General features: G+C 35.5%; 1 protein-coding gene across 3 annotated transcripts in view; it reads left to right on the plus strand.

Moving 5' to 3' along the window:
• The window catches only part of LCORL (ligand dependent nuclear receptor corepressor like), a 51,522-nt gene that overhangs the window by 14,260 nt on the left and 19,738 nt on the right, over positions 1-17,524 (plus strand). The window contains exons 2-7 of one of the 3 annotated variants that reach the window (XM_054391593.1): positions 4,505-4,570; positions 8,835-8,914; positions 9,181-9,310; positions 11,096-11,350; positions 13,868-13,958; positions 15,395-16,427. In XM_054391593.1, the coding sequence (XP_054247568.1) occupies positions 4,505-4,570; positions 8,835-8,914; positions 9,181-9,310; positions 11,096-11,350; positions 13,868-13,958; positions 15,395-16,427 (1,655 nt within the window). Of the gene's footprint in view, positions 1-4,504; positions 4,571-8,834; positions 8,915-9,180; positions 9,311-11,095; positions 11,351-13,867; positions 13,959-15,394; positions 16,428-17,524 lie in introns of those variants that run through there. The other 2 variants (XM_054391594.1, XM_054391596.1) reach the window with 2 other exon arrangements.

Consider the following 17,524-nt stretch of genomic DNA (forward strand, 5'->3'; position numbering starts at 1 on the left):
AGGAGCTTGATGATGGATGAGTAATAAATGCAGATACTCTTAAAGGGTTTGAGTTTCTGATGCAATTTATTTTCTTTTCCCTATTACTTGGAAGTAGGTGAACATTGCTTTATTTGGAAATGTAAAATAAATGTCAAACAAATGTAAAACAAGAATTTTTCAGGGGAACCCGTGGCATTCTACAGTGTCAAATTTGATGGAACACAATGCAAGCAGTACCTGCAAAATCAGGACATATACTTCAGAAGGTTCTAAGGTTATGTGATGAGAAACTACAAGAGAACTGAACATGAGCTCCAAGAAAAGCAGATTTTTTTTTTTAATTAAATGTACTTTTCAGAAGGGATCAAAGGGAAACAGGGTGAAGTGTCAACAGGGGGAAGAGGGGAAAATCTCTTAAGTCCTTGCTCTGGTGTGGGTAAACCAAGCTTAATGTTGTTAACTGCTTATATTCACATATAGAATCATAGAATCAACCAGGTTGGAAGAGACCTCCAAGATCACCCAGCCCTAAGCAATCAACCAGACCATGGCACTAAGTGCCAAATTTTTAATTTTGATAACATCAGTTACATCAGCAAAGTTTAGCTCAGAACTGCTTGTTTTGGGTGTTTTGTTATGAAATTACTGCTGCTTAAGTAAGCATATAAGACAGGAGGCTGGCAGTAAAAGTGAACCTATTGGTATGGGTAATAAACTAAGGTGTGCAGGATCTGTCTTTTGGTCCTTGTCCATAATTTCTTTCCAGTGTGATTTTTATTTTCTGAGACTGCTCATACAATTTATGAATAGATTTCACAGATTAAGACATGCCACCTCAAAATACAGTTTGTATGAGTTTAGAATGGGAACAGAATTTTTATGAAAATTACATAACTGTGTTCATGTGATCAAAGGAAAATGCAGAATCATGAATTTAACTCTTAATTGCAATCAAATCTCTTTAACAACTAAAGTCATTAAAGTAACACTAACTATAAAAATAAAGTTTCATTTTAATGCTGTCTGGCAGTGCTGTGCTCAATCTCATTAAATGTAATCCTATTCTTTGGAATTTCCTAATTACCTTTTAAAGACCATTTGTTAAATTTTACAATCCTCTAAGAATTGAAATCATTAATTCTGAGCCTACTTTCACATTACTTTTGATTTAAAAAGCAGCATTAGTGGGCTAAACTCTGCACTGCTTAAAATTACACATTGAAATTACAGTAGAAAAAAATTACACACATTCTAATTTAATTTATTCAGAATATTGAATAAATTCAAAAAACAAAACATGGATCTTCATTGCTGATGCATATTACTTAACAGCGTCATCTATTTAAGCAGGCAAAAGGGTGAGGCTCAATTTTACTTAAAAAGTTAAATAAGAAGTGATTTGTACTTTTATACAAAATCATCTTGAAGTAGCCAAGTGGAGGGTGATAGGAGTTTGTGATGTTAAGGTTTTAGCACACAGGAGTTAGAAGGTTCCAACGTATCATTCTGTGAACTTTGTTAGGTGGGTTAATAAAGGTGTGTTTTGCAGAGCCTCAAGATCTTTTTTTTTTTTTTTCCCTGTAGTAAAGCTGTAGTGCTTTAGCTAAAATTCTAATTTCATGAGAAAAATGCATGTTTGCCCTGTCCTGCAAAGCAGTGTGCAGCATTACCCTGTGCCTACCTGAGGATATGAGGAGAAGAAGGGGAAAAGCAGAGCTTAGTCTGCGTGCACCTGGTATTTTCTAAATTTCCTAAAACACAGCTAGGGAGAACAATATGATCTTTTCTAATGGATAACCTTTCAGCACTAAGATGAAAAGTAGGAGCAGTAATTATGAATCAGATGAACAGTATTGTTAAGCTTGTCTCATTTCCATTAAAACTTTGTCTATGTAAGGTGTTGGTGTTTTAGAGGTGTGGTTTGTTTTTTTTTTGGGGGGGGGGGGTTTTAGTAAAAAGAATGATATTGTAGTGTTGTATCTAAAACCCTCAAACGGGATTACTTCTGAAACAGAAACATGTAAACAAGGAAAAAGACCACTTGTGAAGGAATGAAGAGTCAAAGGTGAATGGAAAGATACCTGCTTTTATTAAACAGACTTTCTTTTGAAAAGAAGATACAAATACTGGACTTAGTGTGGCCATAAATTAGACTAGGGGAATCAAGAAATTAGTATGGAGTAGAAAGTAACAAACTTAACAAAATCATTTTCATGTAACCTGTGCATATATTACTTTTCTGCCTCTCCTACCCTCAGACCTGCCACGTGGTGCATTTGAAAGCAGGACTCAAATGTCAGCTTCCATTTAATAAATGATATTTATCTTATTTTTGGCTGTTCTCCTAGAACATAGTCTGAGTCATTCAAACAGATTCGTTTGAAATGCACTTACAGGCTCAGTTATGATCACCTAGAGAATGTGGGGATGGAAGGAGAAGGAGGCAGTTTGAGAAGGTATTGAATTGGGATCAGCTGTGAAGTTAACCACTATTTCCTCTCAGAAGCATTGCAAAGATACTTCTTTTGGGGAAGAAACCCAATGTATAACTAAACTTGTCTGACCTCAATGTGTATTGTAAAATGGTTAAATTACTACATCTGTCCAAAGTTATCATAAACTAACCTATTAAAAATTCTAAGTGCACCTTGTGGTTTCCTCTAGGCTTGATGCCACAGAACACAGAGCTTCCACAGTGACAGGTACCACTTACCTATTTACTGGTTTCTGGGTGGAAGAGGCCTGCATTGTGGCTGCTCTGCCCAAGACCACTGTTTACTGTCTTATCACTGATCATGAGTAACAGAGTGCCTCCCCTATTGAGCTTGTCCACCACCTCAATCAGGTTTGTTGTCCAAACACCACCTGGGTTTTGTGTTACCATGATGCACTTCCAGAAGATGCCAGGCTGAATGATATTTTTCATGAGAGTTAAGGCATGTAATTGTGCAGCACTTCTTCCTGTTGTGTTTTGAAGGCTTCTTCTGCTTACACTTGATTGGGCAGCCTGTAACAGATGTTCTTCTGGTTGAACCCTGACCCACGGACTTTCGATTGTCCTGTAGCCTGTTCCACACCAAAGGTCCATTTCTTCAAGTTCTTTGTATAAATTATATGCATTGTCCTTGACTTCCTCACTTCTCCTTTCTTAGAAGCCAGTAGCCATCCATTGCAGTTCTCCAGTTGTGTGAACTATCTCTTTTTAGTTTTTCTCCACCTCCCTGGCAAACCTAATTTGAAGCCTTCCTTATGAGGCAAGCCTATTGGCAGTGATGATTTAGTAGCCTAAATATAATTAATACATTAAAATGATAAAATAATGCAAAATGGAAAGATAAATTTTAACAAAATGTGACCTGTTAAGCTGAATAGCTCCAATGTGTTAAGAGTGCTTCTTTTGTCCACTTCAGTATTTTAATGTATTATTTAACATGTTTACATACAATCTAAACCAAAAGTAAATGTCACTCTTGATGAGAGAGCAGTCTGTTGCATTGTCTGTGAGGGCATCATATCTGATGAGCAAATGTTATGATCTAAATAAATGTCCTTTGGTGATAGTTGTTTTCTGAAGGTATTGGTATCTTCTATATGGTGTGATGATAGAATAGTTTTGCAAAGTACTGTAAATAGCTACATCTTTAATGTAGACAAGTCTTGAGTACGAAGAGTGAGAACCTTCAAGTGCTGCTTCAAATATCCTCTTAGTTGAAAAATTTGGAGGAAGAAAAGAGGGGACACTTGGAAACTGTTTGTATATTGAACAAAACTTGTATTGATGATATAAATTCTTACAATATTTCATCACTTGTCATGCATTTCTTCTCTTTGCTGTTTGGGGTTTTTTTGGTTGTTGGGGGGGGGGGTATTGTGTATTTATTTGTTAATTAATAATTTGGTTTGCTCTGTGTCTCTTCTCACTTGTTGCAGTATGTGATTTTACCGAATACCTAAACAGACTAGCTGGTAAATCTGGAAAATAATTGGATTTATCTAATCCTTAATTTTTAAATATTTTTGTGCAGATACAGAAAAGTAGGAAGAGTTTTACGATATCTGAAGCAAAATGAGTTTTCATTGCATTTACGTTTTGTGGGAAAAATGGCCTACTCAGATAAAGTAATTACAAATGATCATAAATATGATTTTTATGATTTCGAAGGTGGTCTCCTTCCCCTTCCACCCTCCAGTTTCTAATTGTAGAATGGGTACTTCACTGGTGTAGAGCTAGGAGGCTAATCCTTCCACCTTTAAGATTCTGTAGCAGTTATTTTAAGTCTAGTGAGGTTGTTTGGGCATGACTTAATAGGCTGATTGTATGCAGATGGCAGTTGCCTTGTCTTATTGTTGTCTTCTAATTCTTCTGAATAGTACTATAGAGGAAGGAATAAATACTTGTGTGAATAATGTAACAATTATTGGAATTTCTCTCAGGATTTGAGAGTTGTTGCCAATGTTATAGAATTTGATTTCTTCTAAGAAACTTTTGATTTACTCTTTTAAATGTTTCTTTTGTCTCCAGGATTTGAAAGTATATTAGAAGGGCTTTATGGACCAAGGCTACGAAGAGACCTCAGTTTATTTGAAGGTAAATGAGTCAGCTTTCAGTGCACTGACATTAATTAATTGTTTTGTCTTTTAGTTCAAGGTAGTTTAAAGTATATATACTGAATTCTAAAACTGAAATCTTCAATTGTTTCTCTTTCTAATGTTTATTTGACCATGTTCTTCCCAATATTATGCATAGACAAAACACTAGGTAAAATGATGCCTAGGTTTTGTTCCTATGCAGGTAAATGTTGGATTAGCAAAGCTTTTATGCAAAAGATTTACTATTCTGGAATACTGCATCTCCTACTGCATTTTTTGGATAACTTTTAGAAAGGGAAGACAAGCTGCTCAGCTTCCTATCAGCATTAACTGGGAAGAGGAAGGTAATAAAAGCTAGTTTGTTTTTCTTGAAGTGGTCAAAAAAGTGAAGCTATTTATATTATTTTCTTTTTACATATTTATATATTAAAAATATTTTATTTTTACACCTATATATAAGTATGTAGATAATAGTATATCTGTATTTAAGTGTGTGTATGCTGGGGTTTTCTTATTACCCTTGAAAGACCTAGCGTTATTCCAAGTGGATTTGGTTTTGTTAGAATAGTTGACAATAACACTGAGTCTTTAGTTAACTATGAAATGATTTATCGCTCTTTAACAACAGCAAAGAAGGAAAACACAGCACAAAATTGCTTTGAAGTGTTGGAAAGTTTTCTGTCAACTTCATTTTCTTGATATAAAAATGTTCTTTCTGTTATCAAACCTTTAAAATATTTCATTTCTTTACAGTTTATTATCTGATAGTGTAATTTGTAAAGCATGCAACTTAGATACTACTTGTACATGAGGCAGAGTAGCATATACTATTCATTTGCCTAGAATATGTTTGGAATGGATGATTTAACTTGGTTATGGTTTTGTCCTCTTCATATTGTGCAAGTTCCTTGGCCTGTGTCATACATAACACAGTGTTTTCAAAGGAAAGAGCCAGAACTTGAAATGTTACCTTACTGGTGTTTTAAGAACTTTTGTTGTTGTTGTTTTTTGTTTCTTTTTTTTTTTTCCACTAGTCAGACTTAAAAACTATTAAGATAAGAAATCTGTAAATTTGGGTTAAATCTTATTTTCATGAGTAGTACTATCTTGCTGAAAATCCAAGCTAGTCAAACTGAAATAGCAAAGGATATAGGTAGCTCTTTTTTTTTTTTTTTTTTTTTTTTATCTTGAAATTCTTACAGGTTGTATATGTAGGGCTTACCTTGGGCTTGCTTGAAGGTTCTCCTCACCTCTGTTATTCAGCACCAGGTTTCTTTTCCTGCCTGCTTTGATCATGAAGCAGGTTGCAAAGATGTCAAGTTCTGTATCTTGGTACCTGACCTTGGTTATGCTCTGAATGAGCTGGAGGCTTCTTGTGTCATTGAATCCTTAAGGCTTTCTAATTCCTTGCTTATACCCATTTTCAGCTAAGTAGTTTGACAGGTAAATTGTTATTCTTTATATTCTACTTATGAGTAGTTAACTAAATTGTTAGAAAGCTTTTGCCTCTAATCTTCCTCTAATCATCTGGTTTGTCTGTATTTTCTTTTTTGGTATTATATACTGGGCTTCTGTTCTCCTATGGACAGAGGAAACACAGTGTCTTGTGGGAGAAAAGCAGCTCTCTTGTTCTTTGCCAGGAAAAAACCCTCTTTATATAGGATGAAAGGTTTATTTCAAGGCCTGTTTAATTTTTTTCTTAGGTTGTTGTGGAATATTTATTCATATATAAAGTAATGGAGTAAAGAAAATCATATTAGAAACTTGAATATCTAATATCATTGAGGTTTTGTGAAATTAAAAAGATGAAGGGACATGATAGACACCTCAGATCTTCTATTGTACTTATTAGGAAGCAGTGGTATAAAAATAAAGGGGGCAATTTGTTCAGAATTGAGACAAATAACCGGAAAATTTACTGGGACATTACTTTCCATCATCTTCTTCATTATTGTAAAGGTTGAAGTTCCTTAAGCTACCTTATTTAGATGTAATAGACAATTATTTCACATTTTAAGAGTTAAACATGGAATCTGTTCAGCACTAAGGATCTCTGTATTAATTTAATTCTGTATTACTCCTTGGGAGAAATGTTTTTGGGAAACAAAGATCTGAATGACTTAAGTACTGAAAATATGTAGTAATATTTGTCAAAATTCACAATTTTATCCTTAAAGGGAATAGGTTTAACAGCTTTGTACTAAAGGACTTTGGTTTCAAGTGATGAATATTATTAATGCTCTTAACAACTCAGTCTTAACTTTTCCTCATGGGCTGGCTAGTGTTGCAGGTTGTCAGTAAATCTTTCATCTGAGCCCAAGCAAGATAAAACGAGGAGGGGGAGATAATCATGATCCTAAACGGAATGCAGCGAAGAGAAAGCGTATTCTGCTATCTATGCCTTGAATCTTTCTGAGAATATGGCTGTCTATCTGTAGTTAAAAATGGATACTGGTCTTGGTATGTTTCATGTGCTGGTGGCCTGAGACTCTTGGACTGGTGTATATCTGCTATGTCCTGGCAGTTTTGTTAGCTCACTGGCATACTTCTTGTCTTATGTGGACAGGGTTTATGCTACTTTGAATAAATTTACTGTTATATAGAACTGATGTTTCTCAAGGTTTGCTTTTGTGGTAACACAGAAGGATGCTCTTTAGTTAGACTTTTAACAATGCAACTTCAGGATTCCAAGGCAGAAGAATTCATCTGAATAATACAAAAACTGTCTTGGAGATATGTGCAGAATCTCAACATTCATAAGCAGATTTATTGTGGTTGCAAGGAAAACTCTGAAGACATGAATTTATTATGAAAGAATAGAATCATAGGACTTATGAATTTATTATGAGGGAATAGTGTGGGGTTTTTTCATCTGTGGACACTTAAAAGGTATAGCTCTAATAGGCTGAGACAGCTATGTTAATTGAACAAAAATTACTCATTATCTTTTAGTCTCCATTCAAGAAAAATCCTGTGTCTATTTTTGATCATCAGCTGTCCAACCTGTCAAAACTGCTGGTTTGCATCCCTGGAAGCATATAGCATGTTGTTAATACAGAAGTCTGCATTAGTATTTTAGAGCTCAGTACACTGGGTTTAAATAATAATACAGAGATACTTGGGGTATGTTTCCACTGAAGAATCTAATTATTTTCAGATTGATAATTTCTGATGGTCCCTTTGTGGTAGTATTTTTAAGCAAGAGTAAAAGCTCAGCAGCTGGGGGCAGGGGTAGGAGGAATGGGAAACAACTTTGCAGAGAGAAAGAGAATGAAGAGATGAGGGGAGGTGCGATGGGCACTGGAGCAGAGCTTGCCCTGAAGCACATGGAGAGGACTCTGGTGGAGCAGGTAGAACCTGAGGCTGTGGAGAGCCGTGCCAGAACGCATACCCACACTACAGCCCATGGAGGACACCCCCATGCTGGAGCAGGTGGAGGTGCCCTGAAGGAAGCTTTTGAAATGAGCTTAATAACTTGTTTAAAGAAAATAGTAGGAAAATTTGGTAGGAGAAAACTGAACTTGATATAGGCAGTCTGCTGAAGTCCTATATTGCTTGAAGACTGAAGTAAATCTTCTGTTAAAACAAAGTTTCTTTAAAGTTTTCTAAAGAAATCAAATGCTACATGAGAGTATGGTGAGACTCTGGAATAGGTTGCCTAGGTTGTGGATGCCTTCTTCCTGAGGGTGTTCAGGTTGGAATTTTGAGGCCTTGAGTAGCCTCAGTTTGAGAGGTGTCCCTGCCCATGGCAGTGAGGTTGGAGCAGATGACCTCTAAGGTCCCTTCCAAGCTAAGCCATTCTATGTATATGGGGTACAGGTTGCCTATAATTGTGGTATCAAATCAATTAAAGATTGTAAGTACAGCACGTGTAGCTCAAATGGCAAGGCATCTGTATCCTGATTCCTAGCTGAGTTTACTACAAGTTAACATACTTGTGTTAAATGGAATGCTGTCTGGAAATCAGTGCTTTATTTGCAGTACTCGGATGCCTCCAATAATTGTGACAGGCCGTCAGCTAAAATGCATGAGTTCACCTTACCTTTTTAGAAGGGTTCTGTCTTTTAGAAAGTTGAGCCATGCGAGACAGACAAGTCTTTGGAGATATCTGAACATTGAATACTGCTGACTATGTTGTCCAAATAAATGCATATTAGATTATGATGCACTTCACTAAGAGAATTATAGGATGTGCATTTTGTTCTCAAATTCCATTTTTACTTTTTAAAACATCTTGTTTTTTTCTTTTTCCTTCTTTTAAGACTGTGAGCCAGAAGAGCTAACTGACTGGTCTATGGATGAGAAATGTTCCTTTTGTAATTTACATAAAGAAACAGTCAGTGTAAGTATGAACATGTTATCAGCATGACTCCCCAGCATCCAGTTTTTGCATTGAAAGTAAGAATCTGATAATTGAGCTTTGCAAATAGGCTAATTTTGCATTTTGACTCAAGGAACTTTGGGTATGAGAAGGAGCAAGGTGGTTTGGCTTTATAGTAAATCTTTCTGGTGGTTCTCTTTCACTTAGGAACTCAACAATTTAATTGTACATTTTGCTATCAATAGGCTTATTTCTGAAAGATTTTGTAATCTTTGTCTGTATTCTAGGATCGCGCATCAGTTACCGGTTCTTCACAGTCAACGCCTACAGAGGAACTGTCATCTCAGGGCCAGTCCAACACTGACAAGATTGAATGCCAAGCAGAAAACTATCTAAATGCACTCTTTCGAAAGAAAGGTAATAGAAGTGTGTCTTTTATATTAAGAGATGAAATTACCATCTGAGTAAAGGAAGGAAAAATGTTGAATGCTGACAAGAACAGAAAACTAGAGTGAACTTATTTCTTCTGGTTGTTCACTCAGGTTAACTAAACTGATCACCATACAGGGCGTGGAATAAATTGCAGTATTCTGGTTTTAACTTGCTGGTGATCTCACAGTGAACTGGGCAAGTTTAAGAGTACAGCTAAGAACATTGCTGGAACAGTTTGGTGCTGTTGAGGTGGGCTCAGTCTAGAAAACATGGCTTTTTTGTGAAAAGGGCAGAGCTGGAGTGAATACAGGAAACGTGCTGGTAAACAACCAGGTGTTCTTAGCGCTGCTACTCGCACAACAGGATTGTAAGATACGAGGAGGGCTTGTGATTTCCTGCTGATTTTTTACTGCCTTTTTCAATTGTATGAAAAGAGAAATTAAGTCGGTATTTTGGCTTTCTTGAAAACCAGTCTTTTTTTCATTAAGAATAGAATACTGTTGTGGAGCACTATTTTGGTAGCTTTTAACTCTGTGTTCTTTGTCCTGCCAAATACGTGTGTAAGTCTAAACTATCAGTTAAATCAGCCATTCCATTGTTCATTGCACACAATTAATCCTAAATGTGAGATCTGAATTAGAATAAATCATTGCAATTAGTCAGAATTGCACGAGCTTCGTTTCTGCCTTTTCTTGCATTCTGACTGCCAATTTGACAATGCCAAGCAGAAAATACCAGATTATATCATATCATACAAATGTGTCATTTAGCTTTCTCTTAATAATATCAGGAGTCCTTCAGTGATCTGAAGGAAACTAGAGGAATATCAGAGCTACCTTTTAGGGAACAGTCTTCTTAGAGATTGTTTTGCTGGGTTTGAAGTAATACGTACATGATCCATAGAATAAATACAGCTGCTTTGTGTTTTGAATCCACTATGTGGAAAACAAAAGTTAGAACAGATCTAAGCATGTAGATTTAAAACTTTGTAAGTAGCTATAAAAAAAATAAAACATTTAAGAATAAAAACTTACTAGGTCATACAAAGTATATCTGGTGCCATCTGCTGATAATAATTAAGAAGTATTTGCTACTGATGTTAAGCATGGAGACCTAATACTTTTCTTACCCCCACTGTAGATTAAGGGTTGCATGTAAAAACTGATTATGATGCTACTTGAAATGTCCTATACAAATTGCAGTAATAGAAGCGATTGAATTTCACAATAAAGTTGTAAAGGTGAAACAACTCTTTTCTGTAAGACGAGCTTCTCAAAAGCCCAACTGTTCCATGTTATGAAAAGGACTAATCTATAGAACTACAGTTGTAATTATTTTTGTTAATTGTTTTCTGAAAGTAAATTCTTTATGCATTAATTCATGGTTGTATTTAACTTTCAGTATTTCTATTTAAAATTCTTTATTTTCAAAACTGAAAATGAACAGTCTGCAAATTAAAATTCAATTTGCCAATAGTAAACAGATTCTGGCTCCCACACTTCCATTATTAACCTGTCTACATAGTTTTACTTGCATGCTGTGGCAGAGGAATAAGGTAAAGATTGCTAACGTGTGCTGAACATGTTCTATGTGATCTCCAGTTAGGAATGCTGTTTAGAAAAGCTTACTAAATATCTGAGTGCATGTGTTCATTACACATGTACTTATTACACACTTTTTTGTGTTTATGGGATATATTTATTTAAAGAAAAGTAATTAAGTTTGAGGGGTTTAATATATTTGTTGCCTGTGTTGTGTTTTTATTTTTAGATCTTCCTCAGAACTGTGATCCTAACATTCCCCTAGTTGCTCAGGAATTAATGAAAAAAATGATCCGTCAGTTTGCAATTGAGTACATTTCCAAAAGTAGCAAAATTCAAGAGAACCGAAATGGTTCATCCTTTGAACCAGGTCTGATATGTAAAAGTATCCAAATGAACCAAACGGAAAACTCCCTTCAGGAAGAACAGGATAGCCCTCTAGACCTCACTGTGAATCGAACTCAAGAACAGAATACTCAGCAAGGTAAATGTCTATACCTGCTTATCTGTGTTTTGATGTCATTTATTACTTTATTCCGTCTTATTCCTTTAACAAAAGACTGAGTCAAACATCTGTGTTTTGTCTTTCTGAAGGAATGATTTGTATATAAGGTGGGAAAAAATATATCTTATTTGATTAAAATGTTTAAGGAAATTTGGTATTGCATCAACCTAACAGTCAAAGGAAACTCATACATTTTCCTTTTATTCATCAGGAAAAAAATTATAAGAGAGCTGTTCAAAAAAGAAATGAAAAAAGCCCCAAGCAAGTAAAAATATACCAGTACCAAAAAAAAAAAGACAATAACAACAATAACCAAGCAAAAAATCAGAACAAAATAACCACAAAACAAACAAAACCAAACCAAATTCTTTCTGATAACATTTCTTATATTGTGGCATTGGAATTTCCCCGCTTCAGAATACTGAATCTAAGTCAACTCTGTGTCTGTCATAGGTAACAGTGGTTCCAAATTTGTTGAAGAAGCATCTGTTAAGAAGGCTTCTAAGAAAAGAGAGAAAGATCCTGGAATTTCAGAGCAAAGGTTCTGTTTGTATCAGCCCTTGGACACTGATTCTTAAACTCAGACTGGTTAGAACACCAGAAAGAGAAGATTAATTTGAGAGGAAATTTCTATACTTCATGCTTTATCCTTTATAGATCAATGCAATTTTGTTAATTGGGAATAAAGCTAGACAAAGAGAAAACCCATCTTAATACCATTTACAAAAAGGAAGTAATTCCTTTTCCTCAAGGAACATTGCTATTCAAAACTGATAACTTTATAAGCACAAGTGTTTTGGACTTTAAACTTGATCTGGATTTGCAGCAATTTTCAGTAAGGTTTATGACTGGCACATGCCACTGAATACAGTGACAAACACAGCTTTTGTCTTCTACAGCTACCAGGGTCCATTTTAATCCAATAATCCCACAAAGCAAAAGGAAATGTTTACCAATATGTCACATACCATATTAAAAAGCTTTTTAAAAAGTAGAACTGATGAATTACATTTTTGTGAAAACTTACATTGGTCAGAAAGAAAGTGAACTGTATATTTGTAGTCATTTATTGACATGTCCTTTGGAGGGAGGAACTCTGACATAGATTTACCTTGCTGAACATACCTATGCTGGATTAAATTTTAAGCATACTTTAACAGCAGAAGCAGTAAGAAATTGAGGAATTCCTGCTTTTATTCTGTGTGCTAAGCAGAAGCCAGTTCATACCTAGGTTTAGCAAATACCTTGTACAGATTAAATCCTAAGAAAATCTCTCTCGTGCTTCCACATATCTCTGCTATGGATGAATTGTAGATTTGATAGATTTATAAGTGAGCTGTATTGAAGCAGACTTCTTTTGCAAGGGCTATGAAAAGTACTTTCCTGATATCAGCACTATGGCCTGTTGCTTGCTTCAACAGCCAGTTATGAAGAATTAACTAATTTAAAATGTCCATGAGGGAGCCAAGTCCCCAGACAAGTTCTGCTCCTCACTGAGCCTAAATAAATCTTTGATGTATGAAAGGGAAGGCAGAGAGCTAACAGGGCAGGGATGAGAATGAAGTTCTGCTGCCAGCCTCAACTATTAGAAAATCCATCGAACTTTTGTCTAAGAAAAACTTGTGTAGAGAGATGGAGGTAGGTGTGTGTGTGTGTATATATGTGTGTGTGTATGTATATATATATATATATATATATAGGGTTTGTAATTCAGTAAGTCTTAGACTTCAACAGCTAACTTTAAATCTTGAATTTAACATGTGCCATTGAATTCCCAGAGCAGACTCACACCCCAGTGTAGGTCTTTCCATCTCTCTGGTTTTTGTTATTGTGGAGGCAGCAGGGGGAACGTGTATAAACAGTTGGAACACTTAATGGCATAAGTATCATAAGCTTAGCCCTGTATTGGGCTCAAACGCTCCTCCCACTTACTGGGGTACTGCTTCCTCATCCAGTAGCTTGGTCTGGTCTCATAGCTGACCCTGCTTTAAGCAGGAAGTTGGTCTAGCGACCTCCTGAGATCCCTAACAGCCTGAACTATCCTGTGAGCCTATGATTTAGTGATGTCAGTTTTAACTTCAGTATCAGGCTTGTTTGTTTAAGTTTGAAAAAATATATATATGTGAATCGTAATAATATCAAGGGCATTGCCTTGGTTGTCTTGAAAGTAAACAGAGCAATATATATATATATGTATAGATAGGTGATTTTTAGGAAAGCAGTCACATGTTTCTGTGTGAGATTATTTATTAAATTTAATTATTTTGGGTTAGGTTTTGTGTTTGTTTTTCAAAATTCTTAATTTTAAATCTTTTTGTTACAAATCAAGCGTATAAACCCATTTGCTGACAGCTGACGTTGTGAAAGAAGGAAGATGTCAGAAGTCTTACAAGTTGAAGTAACGGCTTAAAAATTGTGCCATAGGTACAAACGTTTGCTGACAAAATTTGAGATCATCCCTAAACAGCTGCTGTCATCACTACTCGTTCTTTGCAGGGGATGGAGTGCTAGATCTCTCTACAAAGAAAAGCGCAAGGTTGGAAGAACCAAAATATGATCCCTTGTGTTCTGAAAACTCAGTGTCTGGGTAAGCAATGCTTAGGTCTCTTTGGCTTATGTGAAAGGCAATCCAGGTTTCTCTTCTCTAAAGTCAGGTTTTATGTTCATAACATATTTGTATATACTGACACACACATGTGGTTCCTATTTTGCTTTCAAAAGAATTTTTGTCACTCATAAGTGTGTGTCTATGTATATATCATATGTTTCATTTGTCTTTTTCCTTTTTTTCTGTTTAAAGAAAAGTTATCAGAACAATCACCAAACTTTAGTTCATGTTACTAAAAGTGAACTGAAAATTGATAACGTAACACATTAACAGGATAGTAAAAGAAAATGTAAATATATTCTTTCAGAGTTTATTCGGGAAACTAGAATTTTGGACAAAAATGACCGTGTTAATATTCACATTTAAAATATTCAACTAACATGAACAAGTCAAACGATTATAATATCCTTTAAGAAGGGAGAACAAGCGTGCGTGAGAGAGAGCTCTTGATCATCATGCTTATACTTACATCATGGTTCTGACTATGGTGTGTGGTGGCAAATGGTTAAATTTCTTTATTCAACAAGAAAAACATTACTGCCTCTGCTGAAAGCTACCACAAGTCTAGTGAAACACACTGTTTTGTTGAATTTTGTTCCAATCTTGGCATCCTCCCATCCACTAGCCATAGCAGGACCCTTTTTGTCACCTGTACGTCTTACCAAGTAACTTCCTACAAAGAGGATTGCGATAGCAATATTTGTTGAAATTGTTGTGAAATTTTCATTTTATTAATTTGTTGATATGAAGAAGTTTTAGAATGAATTTGACTTTGTAATTAGAGAGCTGTAAATAGTGGCTAGAGATTTTTGGTTTGTGGGTTTTTTTGTTTTGTTTTTTTTTTTAAAAGAGTGTTTTATTTTGCCAAAACGGACCTGCTTGTCAACTACAGCACTTTATCTTACTGTTGTAGAAAGCCTAGTCTTGTGTAAGTCTGGGATGTTTGTGTGTAGTTATGTACTTATTGCTGCAAATTTTCTATGAGGGGGTTGACTCTTTTATTACTTGTTTAGCGGTAACGTCACGTTTCTACTAACAAAAACTCCTTTAGGATTTGGGTATTTAATGGAACGTTAATTGTATAATTAAAATTATAACAGTGTTGCTCTGCAAGCATGTGACCAAGGGAATATAGCACGCATATGAGAATATTATCAAATGCTGAGCTAGGATATAAAGTTCTTGGAAGGGCTGCTGTAGAAGCCACCGTACGATTTTTGATGCACTGTCCTACCAGAACTGTAACATTTTGCTAGGATAATCATTTAACTACCACATCTCAAAGGCTTAAAAGTATCAGAAGCAGTGATGTTACCGAAGCAAGGAGTATAATAAAGGAGTGGACCCTTCCCTTCCATAGCTGTGTGAGAGTCTCTCATACATCAGTTTACCATCGTTTCATTCCATCCATCCAGGAGACTACACAGACACAGAGAGGACTATGTGGAAAGAAGTGCTGAGTTTGCAGATGGTTTGCTCTCAAAAGCTTTGAAAGACATTCAGTCTGGAGCACTGGACATAAATAAAGCAGGCATACTTTATGGCATACCTCAAAAAACTTTACTTCTCCACTTAGAAGCCTTACCAGCAGGAAAGCCTGCACCTTTTAAAAACAAAACTCGAGATTTCAATGATAGTTATTCATTTAAAGACAGTAAAGAAACTTGTGCAGTCCTACAAAAAGTAGCCTTGTGGGCAAGAGCTCAAGCAGAGCGCACAGAAAAAAGTAAACTCAGTCTACTTGAAACCTCAGAATTAAAATTCCCAACAGCTTCCAGTTACCTCCACCAGTTAACTCTACAGAGAATGGTCACTCAATTTAAAGAAAAAAGTGAAAATCTACCATATGAAACTTCAAGTCCTACTGTACAATTAAAAATTCCTCAGCTAAGAATAAGTTCTGTGTCCAAACCACAGTCTGATACTGCTGGTCTTCTGGATGTTATGTACCACGTTTCTAAAACCTCCTCAGTCTTAGAAGGATCAGCTCTTCAAAAATTGAAAAATATACTCCCTAAACAGAACAAAATTGAATGTTCTGGACCTGTAACTCACTCAAGTGTGGACTCCTACTTTCTGCATGGGGACCTCTCTCCTTTGTGTCTTAATGCTAAGAATGGGACAGTAGATGGAACCTCAGAAAATACAGAAGATAGTTTGGATCGTAAAGATAATAAGCAGCCAAGAAAAAAACGTGGCCGCTATCGGCAGTACGATCACGAAATAATGGAAGAAGCAATTGCAATGGTAATGAGTGGGAAAATGAGTGTTTCCAAAGCACAAGGAATTTATGGGGTACCTCACAGCACTTTAGAATATAAAGTAAAAGAAAGATCTGGAACGTTGAAGACTCCGCCGAAGAAGAAGCTCCGATTACCAGATACTGGCTTATTTAATATGAGAGATTCAGGGACTGGCAGCTGCAAAAACAGTAGCAAGCCTGTGTAGAATACTTGTTAGTGAATTGGGGGGTGTGTGTGTGTGTGTGTGTGTGTGTGTATGTCTGTATACACACACTGCGTGAGAAATACACATGCTCACTCTGACAGAAGATGTGAAATTATACAGTTCAAAAACCACATACATGCCTTTTGAAAAATAGTTCTATTCAGGGTTTTCACTGTGGACAGAATTATAGAGTTGCTCACTTAATTCTGATAGTGTGTATTTAATCCTTGTATAAATAGGTGAAAAGATTCAGGTTTTATGTAGTAGTCAATAGTATAAAGATGTTTTGGGGAAAATGAGTATTTGTCATGTGAAGCATAATTTTTAATTGGTGAAGAACCACTCTCTACCCACTCAATAATCCATCTTATTACGGAAATACACAACCAAGGTTTAGCAGGCTTTTATACTTCACAGAATACTTGCAATAAATTGTAAGTAAGTCAGATTACACAAATCAAGGTATTTTTTATTTGTTTGGTTTTTGGTTTTTTTGTTTTTTTAAATGCTAGTTCCTTACAAGGAGGTGGATTTGTGAAGTATTAGTAGGATATAGTACATTCTGTGAAAGAAAATAAGTTCATTGTTACTTAAATATCCAATACAAGTAAGAAAAACATTTCAGTACTAAAAAATGTGTGTTTAGCAGGCATAAACTGCATTTTTTTATCATTTTAAGAAGATTTTGTTGGTGGTTTAGAAAGAAATTGATGTTTACAAAGTGTACACTTATGAAACCTGAAGAAATTACTGTAGTTATAGAATTATTAAATATGAAATAAGATGGAATAGTAAGAGCATAAAATAATTTAAACTTTAACATAAATTTCCATTTTAGTTTCACAAATAAGATAACTTGTAAGGTTTAAAGAGAAAGTTGGAATGCAACTTAGAGCATGTTCATAATGTGCACAGAATGAGCTTGAGAATGATTTGGGTTTGTTTTTTTTGTTAAAACGTGCTGGTTAGTTGATGTTATGACTACTTAAAATTTATTTAAGGATTGTGTCACACTCCTACTGAAGAACCTCACTGTAACTGTAATGTATTTGCTGCTGTGGCATTTCAAAACCTTTTCAGTTTATCAGAATGAATAC

The sequence above is a fragment of the Indicator indicator genome, chromosome 23, assembly GCF_027791375.1.
Source record: "Indicator indicator isolate 239-I01 chromosome 23, UM_Iind_1.1, whole genome shotgun sequence".
Lineage (NCBI taxonomy): Eukaryota > Metazoa > Chordata > Aves > Piciformes > Indicatoridae > Indicator > Indicator indicator.